Source organism: Leptidea sinapis, chromosome 41 (genome assembly GCF_905404315.1).
Source record: "Leptidea sinapis chromosome 41, ilLepSina1.1, whole genome shotgun sequence".
NCBI classification, from domain to species: domain Eukaryota; kingdom Metazoa; phylum Arthropoda; class Insecta; order Lepidoptera; family Pieridae; genus Leptidea; species Leptidea sinapis.
Window position 1 is genome coordinate 5,127,878 of NC_066305.1, and position 10,028 is coordinate 5,137,905.

At 33.5% G+C, this 10,028-nt stretch overlaps 1 protein-coding gene across 2 annotated transcripts in view; it reads left to right on the forward strand.

Annotated features, from left to right (window-relative positions):
• LOC126976620 (F-box only protein 32) overlaps nt 1–9,371 on the forward strand; it is a 30,403-nt gene extending 21,032 nt beyond the window's left edge. For both annotated transcript variants that reach the window (XM_050825095.1, XM_050825096.1), the window contains 4 exons: nt 1,772–1,864; nt 2,690–2,847; nt 4,310–4,418; nt 5,117–9,371. In XM_050825095.1, the coding sequence (XP_050681052.1) occupies nt 1,772–1,864; nt 2,690–2,847; nt 4,310–4,418; nt 5,117–5,212 (456 nt within the window). In that variant the 3' untranslated portion in view covers nt 5,213–9,371. The remainder of the gene's footprint in view (nt 1–1,771; nt 1,865–2,689; nt 2,848–4,309; nt 4,419–5,116) is intronic.
• The last annotated feature ends 657 nt before the right edge of the window (nt 9,372–10,028 follow it).

The following is a 10,028-nucleotide window of genomic DNA, read 5'->3' on the forward strand; positions in this document are numbered from 1 at the left end:
AGTCATTTCTTAAAAATTGCAAGTACCGAGCACCATTAAGCCTCGGTGGGAGCTCAAATGGACCAATAAGTTTACCATCTAAGATTCCAGCCCACAAATTGACTCCAAACTGGTGCTGGAATCTATCTTCTCGTACAATACGTGGATTCACAACAGCCCATTCATGTAAATTATGAATGTTAAACACTCCAACTCTTTTAAAACACGATTCATCGCTCCATAATATTGAATTGAAAAATAGTGGATCTTGTCGGCATCGGCGAAGCATCTCTGCACAAAAATCTATCCTCCGTTGATAATCAGCAGGTAATAGTGCCTGCACTCGTTGAATATGATAAGGGTATAAACTGTTTCTTTTTAAAATGCGATGTACTGTTGTTTTTGCTATACCAGTACGTCTTGAAATACGACGAACACTCGTAGAAGGTTCTTCTGTCACTTCGGCCAGTATTTGAAGTTCATCGACTCTTCTAGGTCTTCCCACGTTGTTTGCAGCTCCGGGAATTCTGCCTTCTAAATACGCGTTATTTACACGGAGAAAAATTCGATGATCCGGATAGCGGTCGCGATTAGGATAGCGCTCACGATACGTACGGGCTGCTTGCCGAGCGTTTGCATTACACAGACCGTAAATAAAATACATCTCAGCATATTCACGAGGAGTATAGGTATTAGGCATTTTATAAAATCCGGGCAAACAGTATCCAAATCACAAAGACAAACAAGGTCCAATTCAAGCGTCAGTCACCAAAAAAAAGAGTCGTAATGGTAGCGAAGTAAAAAACACGTGTGCAGCTACGAGCTATGAGCAAGTCTCTGATGAAACTAAGAATAATTTGAAAAATTAGGGTGTGGGGATCATAGGCGTCGGCCAATAGGACCCCGTAAACGAAAAAGGTACCTGAGCGAGAAAGAGATAGCATATTGTGTTATCTCTCTCTCGATAACAAAATAATTCTCAGAATAGATAGCGCTTAAATGTTTCTCGCAATTGGAGTCTAAAATTGGTTATTAAGTTATTTTTTTTGTAAAATGTAATATTGTTATACCTTTTTGGAATCAGTATGAACTGCAGATGTTTTTTAAATAATGGTCCGCAAGGCTGTCATACATTTTTTTTGCACTAGCTTGCTTCAAACATCACGTTGCAAATTTAGTTATTTGATATTTGCGCATGTTTTGGTTTTTAATTTTTAATTTGGCAATATTTATTCACAAAAATGGATTTAATTGTGAAGACACATGTTTCCTCAGCCACCTTAAGTTAAGAAACAGGGCAAAATAAAAATAAAAAATATTTTTTTTCAACTTTTGTGTTGATAAGGGTAGAATTTTCAAAATAATGCTTAAAAAATCATATCTTTTGAACTACTGGCCCTAGAACAGTAAAATTTGGTGTTTTCGAGAGATGATGACCACCCCTATCACGGGTATCCCGTTGGTCCACTGATTACGGGACACCCTGTATATCCTGTTGGCGACCACCCTATTAGTGTATTCATATGAAATCAAATATTTATGTATATTTTTAGGATCCTCTTATAGGAACATATTGGTATACATTGCCCTATACTATAATTTACCCAACAAACGATTTACTAACTCGACCAATCTCAGGCATTGTCCTTCTGTCAAGTCCCTCTTTAATTTATGTTTGGGGTTGTTACACTTGTTTCATGTAAGTGTTGCATCTATTGTGCGCCAGTTCATAACTTCATAGCATGTTCATAACTTTTCAGATGTTAAGTAGTCGTAATCAAATTGCTTTCAGCCTGGACCGGAAGTGGTTCCCAAGTTGCACGACATGCCTGAGGAGTGCGTCCGGGAGATATTGCTGAGGATAGCGGACCACAGGGATCTAGATGTAAGATCCTATATTTTATAAGTACCGTAGAATACAATAGAGAATCAATGTCAAAGAGGTGGAACTTTTATTGAATATTCCAGCGTTACGTAATTTGGACTGTTTTCAAAGCGCTGGGTCGTATTCGATATATATACATAGGTATATAAATCTTAACAGTACTTATACTTATACGATGGCACAGAGTCCTTGACGACTTTTTTCTTACAATGGGCGTATTTAATATTTGATTTATTTATTTATTGTCCAATAAGCACGGCAGTGCCACTTACACTAATAAGACGAAACACAAAAGGAAAATTTACAAACAAAAAAGGAATATTAAAGAATAATTAATAATAATTGAACGAATTATACAATATCAATGCTCTCCTAGTACCCTAGTGTTTCAGAAACTAGGGAGACAGATGGAGCATAAACTTCTCGTAAGATTCGACACGTAATTTTTAGCTGGTCGCAATTCCAGGGAATTGAAACCTAAACACCTAAGAGAAATTTGGTTGGATACATTAAAGGATCCATTGCAACGTTTGTACAGGTATATTAGGAAGGCCTTCTGCACTTTTCCTAATAATAATAGTTACATGTCTTAATACATTAATATCACTCAATCTTGTTCTTGAGTTGGGTTCACTAACAACTTTTTTCCCCGTATTGCCGCGTAAAATAGCAAAAACTACGTACAGATTATACAGGATATAGTTCGTAGTGTTTATTTCAACCGAAAGTATCCAACTCCCAAATCGCTCCAAAACTTTAAATTTAATAAAAAGAAGTTTTACTTCAAAAACTTATTCGTCGTCTGTTTAAATTGTGCTGTGTTAGGCTGCTTCATCAGCGTGGTCGGTGATGGCATCCGTGTGCTCGGAGCAGCGCGTGTGGCGCGAGCTGGTCAGCTTCCACTTCTCCAAGCACCAGGTGGACTCCGTGCACAAGGCTGACGAGGATCCAGACTGGAAGAAACTCTTCCATCAGCTCAGGAAGTAAGTCGACAATATCAGTGCTGTGCTTAGGAACTATCAATTGAGTATAACTTGAAATACTCGTTAGGTATACCCTTACATTATAAAAATCAATTTGTCGTTTTATAATCGACAAAACTAAAAAGAACAAGATAAAATATAGCAAGTATACACTCTTACGACATGTAATAAGTTCCAGAATACAATAGGCCCTGGGCCACGACCTTGTACGTCGGGCACTAGAGAGATCAGTTTGGAATTATAAATGACCCCGGAATCCCACAAAAATAAACCTAGTTTCTGTGTATTTTTTTGCATATAATTATAAATGTCTGGGCATCATCAGCTCCACAAATTTAAAATTATTCTGAAGCAGCAATGGGCCAGTACCTATCATTATTATTTATAAATTGATATTTAGAACTTTTTTTTTAATTTTTGGCTCTCATAAACCATGCTGGCGTTCCATTTACAGAGAAAATTGAACTTCATTATGAAGTGAAATTTTAACACTTTTTGGCAAGGAATTGTTATTGGTTCGCGTCACCGACATGCTCATGACTGGCGCACATGATAAATAAATAATTAAAAAAAAAATATAAATACATAGGTATAGTTGGAGAATTTTTGGATGGGTGTAATCTTAGAGTCTGTTGCTGTTAGGTCCCGATAAAAACAGGCCAGGAATATTAGTTTAGTGTACGTGAGCAACTACGTCTTACACTCGCGATTTGTAAGACACTTTGTGTTAGTGTGCGTGAATTGCTCAAAATAGAGGTTAGTTCTAGACTCATTTTTTTCGACGTATTCACAGCTGTCATAGTCTATCCAAACGTCACCGAAATGCTATAGCAGTATATCTGTAACTATACAGCTGACGTATTGTGCAATATTAGTGCTGTGTATATCTTATAAGTGAAATTGAATGGATTTAGTGAAAAATCCAATCTGTATAATGTATTACCTACTGTGCATTGTTGAAATAGTGTTTTGTGTGATCGATTGAAATTCAAATTAATAATTTAATTGTTTTTGAACATTAATTTTAATATTAAAGGTAATACGAAACATTAGATTTTACTTTTCCAATCAGAGGCTCCTTGCACAGGATGCCGGCTAGATTATGGGTGCCACAACGGCCCTATTTCTGCCGTGAAGCAGTAATGTGTAAACATTACTGTGTTTCGGGCTCAAGGGCGCCGCAGCTAGTGAAATTACTGGGCAAATGAGACTGAACATCGTATGTCTCAATGTTACCAGCGCAATTGTAGTGCCGCTCAGATTTTTTGGGTTTTTCAAGAATCCTGAGCGGCACTGCATTGTAATTGGTAGGGCGTATCAATTACCATCAGCTGAACGTCCTGCTCGTCTCGTCCCTTATTTTCATTAAAAAAACTTCTATCGGCAGTCTTTAAAACTGCCAATTTTTTGTCTCTAGTAGTTTATTAATAATGTAATCTAATTAATCAGTCGTTCATATCAGGTTGTATGGACTACGTGAAGACGCGCAGTACGCGGAGACTCTGTCCCTGTGCCGCCATTGCAAGTGTTTATTCTGGCGCTCTTTGGGACACCCCTGCATTGCTGACCAGGTAATTGAATATACATACTTCAAATAGAAATAGTCCTTGCTTGTTTGCAGCGAACAAACAAATAAACAAAAAAATGGCACCGATGAAAAGATTTATTGGAAAGAAATGCACTGCCAAACTAGTTAATATTAAGGTGCAGCGTAGAACTTACCACAATATTTTTAAGTGCATAGCTATATTCTCTCAATACTTATACTTTATTAAGAAACGCGAAGTAAAGTTATTCCAAATTTAAAACTTTTTGCATCTCACCTTTGCCACTACAGAATTACATGACAGAGAGAAGTAATTTTGAACTTGAAGTGGCTTCACATTGCGTTTATTAATAAGTCTTGTAAAATATAAAGTAAATGTAAAAATAGGGCCTAAAGGTTGCCAAGAGTGCACGACCTCTTAATAAATTCATTAATATTCATTAATATACTTAGTAAGTCCATAAGTCTATTACAATAATATGACATTTAAATTTGGAACCTGCGATCGTAATATTCATTATGTTGTCTCATTTTCGCGCTAATCAAATATTATTGTGCTATGTGATTGATTGGCGTGAAGCTATTTTTAAAACTTTTATTTGTAAATGTGAATGTTTCGTTACCGAGCTATAACTGACAGGTTACTAACAAACAAAACTCAATTGAATGCATTAAACTGTATTGTCTTTATTTAGATGTGAAAATAATATTTTTTTTTTACAGTGCCCAGAATACCGCGAGCGTCTGAAGGAAGCGGGCGGGCCGCTGCCTCCTCACCCGGTACCGCCTGCGGCTTTCCTTAAATTCTTCTCACTTTAATATACTAACGTCACGTTTGACAGTTTATGGTAAAATACGGTTTAAATGTAATTCTTTTGTCGCCTTTATTGTTACACGTTACAACTATCCTCTTGAAACTACATCTAATAAAAAAAAATGTTGTATATGGACATCTCTATTGTTTAAAAATTATATATATATTTTAACGACGAAAAAATGTAATTGTATACCTACGGTAAAATGACTTTGCTACATTTTTAGCGCTACTGCACAGATACGTATTCCGATACTATTTTCCGAACTGAAAAACGTACTATTAAACCTGGACGACCAATATTTGTATGTACGGAATTCTTACGTACAGAATCGAATCAAATTGAATTAAATGTATCTAGAACGTTTATATATTTAAAAGAAAGCGAGGAAACATTCGAAAGTCCGTCCGTCGATTTTAAAATATCGGAACGTGTTCGTAACTAGGCGTGCATTCAAAACCCCTAAACTAATTTGAAAAATGGAATCGGTAAGCGAAAGTGTTTGGCCTTAATTTTATTATATTTAGAAAGCCCTTTTTTTCACTAACTTTTTAAACTAAAAAGCTTTTCTAATATTTTGCTTAAATCTTAGTTTTGCATTGCATATATTGATTTGTTTGTTCTAAATGCATAATAAAACTAGTCATACTATATGATTATTTATTTGGTTGCGTCAGGGAATAAACTTAAAGAAATTCAGGTGAACCGAAAAGGACATTTACGAATTAAACCAAAGGCAAACGCCAGTAGTCATCTGTGTTCCCAAATGCTGAAATCTTTTCGATCCGCGTGAAGTGGGCAAGCGTGCCACAATATAGGTTACTACAATCGCGGGACGATTCACGGATAAATTACATCGATCTCGCGGCAAATTAACAGGAATATGCGAAATCGATGTACCTGGATTCTCGTAATTATTTGTTCAATGGAGCTTAACAGTCGCGTGCGGCTACTTAACAGCGTGTGCATTTTGCCGCCCGACGATAAGTGTCATGGCGCATGGGCTTACATTACCTGTACCGAATAGGATGTTTGGTACAGTGTGGAAAACCATGTGTCTTAAAAAAAGCTTTGTGAAACGGGCATTGCCACACCTTCAGAAATTGGTACACCTGGAAGTGACCAACTGTATCATCTGTTGATCCGAATTATTTTGATAGTAGCCATCCATGACTAAGGTAGACATGTACTGCAAATAATTGCGTATTCTTGGGTTCTCGACGATTTCTCAATCGTCTTGATTCTTAAATTATGAAGCAACCCATTTCTTCTATTTAGGTATATCTTTTTATGTATCTTTATATGATTTTTATAATATTTTGTTTGATAATAATGTGATTATGACATGATTGTTTTTAGAATAATAATTATAATGAACTAAATTTTATGTGATCGTTTTGTTTGACTTAATATTTATAAAACAAATAAAATCTACCAAATGTATTTGTCACTTGGAGGATTACTTCTTGATGCTTATCAAAGCATATTTTTTATGTAGGTATGCTAAAATAATGTGATGCTTATAATTTTTAAATTATGTTAGAAAATTTTAGCTTTTATTTTTGAAGAATTTGTTACCAGAAGACCATGCCAATTATAAAACAAATTAAATATATTTGGCGCTCGCTAAATTAAAAAGTAATAATTTTGCCAGATTGCATAACCAGCAATCTTGCCACTTTCAGGAGTATCCGCGCCTATGCGGCTTTGAACACCCAAATTACGTCAAAGTCAAACATATTTAAATTTTGTACGTAAATCATATTTTGAGGTTAGGCACAACAGTCCAACACCGTTGCTAAACCTGTTTAGTGTTTAGTGGATTGAGATAGTTTTATTGGTATGGTTTTCGGTTGTTCGTTAAACATGTTGGATTATAATTATTACGTATCTAAGTATCGACTGATCCATTCTTTATATTGTAGCTTATTAAGTAAGCAAAGTACAATGTGTTCATATAAAAGTTAACTCGATGGCTATGTTCAATGTTCAAGTCATCCTAAATTATTACTTAAAAAATTGTTAGACATACATGTTGTTACTTGACAACTACAAAAAGTTTGTGTAGCTTTTATTACAGTTTATACTTCTACATTGTTTAACTTTGCAACTAATGTGTTGACATAATTGTATTTTATTTAAGTCTAGGAATTGGTCTTTTTAGACCTTAGTTTTCGTGCAATAATACCTAGGTTTTTTATGCAGATATGTGTAGGGTTGCTAACTTTTACTGGCAGATATAAATTATTTCGTATTTCAGAGTTTAATATTTTAAAAGCATTTTGTCACTTCCTTCAACATCATGTCTTCACTGCTTTTACATTATATTTTGATGTAGGTAACTGATTGTGGCGTTTTTGGGTACCAACCAGCAAGCTTCATACAGTAAAAAAAATATTTATGTGTGATAATTATGTTAATGTGTTTGGTTGGCGTATGTAAAAAGAGAAGAAAGAGAGGGTGCTCTATTATTGTTGTAAATTATAATATACTCATACACACCTGAAAAACATTACTCTTCTTTACAATGCAGTTGGCAAACCGAGGTATGTGTTAACAAAAGATTCTTTTAAAAAATATTAAATCACCAGTTTTTCATAAGAAACTGCATCATGAAATTGATTTTAAATGTTTGACATATTTATGTACTTACCATTTAAGAAGGAAGATATTTTAGGAAGCAAAAATGAGGCCTGTTGTATTTATTTTGGGCATGTGGTAATTTTTGCTACTCCACACTCTTTTACCAGAACTAATAGAAAGTGTGTTTGTGACAGCACTCTGTTTTATTACATATTATACCATTTCAGTATTCTGTATAAATGTATTATGCACAGCATGATGAAACCTAGATATACCATTATTTCATCTTGTTTTATTTAATATTAACATGCACAGTAACTGTGTTATACTCACCTGTATTTATTATTTCAAGTTTTCACTCCATGTAACCAGATAATTATATCTATCGGCTTATCAGCCTATTTTTGTTTTGTATTGCTTATGATATTATGGTCTTTCACTGTGTGCTTTGTTTATATATATTATATTGATATCAAGTAATATCTGTAACTTAGCTAGCCTAATAATTAAGCCACAATTCAATAATGTAGGTATTAAAATACTATAAATTTATATTTCTATAAATCTAAATACTACAAAGAGATCATCACAATAACTGTATTCAATCAATTATGACATACATGATCTCTGTAACATGAATATGTTTGGACTGTTCAATGCAATAGTGTTATTAGTGTAGTCACTTAATATTAAGTAAGAATGGATAAGTACATTATAAAAATGAAATATTTTTCAGTATTTGAAGCAATTTTAAGGAAGGAATTGGGTGAATTTTATCAAAACAACCATTTGTGTCACTAATCAGCACCACATTTAGAAATTTAAAGAAAATATTAATAATTTACTTTGAATTATAAATCTTTTACTACCTTTAGTTGAATCAATAATATTATATAGAATACAGATTGAAAGGAGCTGTTATGTTATTAATTAGTGTGTGCCTTACACAAAAGAGTCATACTTGAGGCCCTATTTCTTTAGTCTGTGTGTAAAAAAATCAATTGAGCACTTATATGACACAGGTGTAGTTGATGTCTTTTTAAGGTAAACTTGGAGTGGTTTTGGTTTTCTTATCATAGCTTCATAATATTATAGACTAATAGCTGTAGATAAGTTTTGGTGTTTCTGTAGGTGAAAACTTGATTAAATTTCACCCAGATTCTTAAAGAATTAAACTTGTCATCCATTGTGTATTATTGACAAAAATATTTTTCTAAATGTTTAGTTTTAGCTATGATTATAATTATTTTTTAATGTAGAAATACATGAGGGCAAATTTTTAGACACTCATATTTTATCTGTAACTTTTACAACTGACTATGAGGCCTACAAACTTCTATGCTTCTGTCCATTCTACAATATATTTTGCCAATTATCTTGTGTAAAAAGTCTGATAAATATAAAATGTTGATTGTAGTTGCGTAGTGAAGTTAAATGTGATATTTTAAGATAACTATATGAATCTTTATTTGTCATAGTTGCATGATGTGGTGTAACATGCAGCTTATATACTCTTTGTGTTTAGTAATCTGTGATTGTGTTATTTAGATGTCCTAATGAAAATAAAGTTATTTTCAATATTTAGTTTGTTTCATTGCCTTTTATTATTTAATACTTTCATTTCACCTTCACCAGTTATAGTTGAAATTAAATAGTAAACTAGTTTTTATATTAAAATAACACTTAGAAAGGCTTATTTAGATTATCCATTATGTGAATTACACACTCTTGAGGGAGAACAATATGAGATAAATGTATTGACATTCCTTTAAACAGTCCAGTGGTGTTCCTATTCTGTATGTAACATTTGTTGTTTTTTGACTATTAATGTGTTACAATAAATTAACTCTTAAACTGCTTGTTCTAGTAGTTAAATACTATGTAGTTATTACCTAGAACATTCCCTAAAAAAATATCACAATGATACAACAGCATCTCATATAAAATTTATTTCGACAAGATTTTTAAATACAAAAGTATAATAATAAATTTAATCTCACAAAGAGGCTAGCACATACATAATATAATACAAGGAGAACTTGTTAATACTTAGTGGAATAATGAGGTCACAAAGTTACAATTTTCCTGTTAAGTTTCAGATTTCACTCTTTCACAGTGTCTTACTAAGTCTTTCAACTTGTACACTAGGTCCTGAAGTTGCTGTGTGTTACAATTAAAGTGTATATTATCACTGTCTGTCTTCAAAACTATGGTATACATAAGTTTATCTGAAGCAA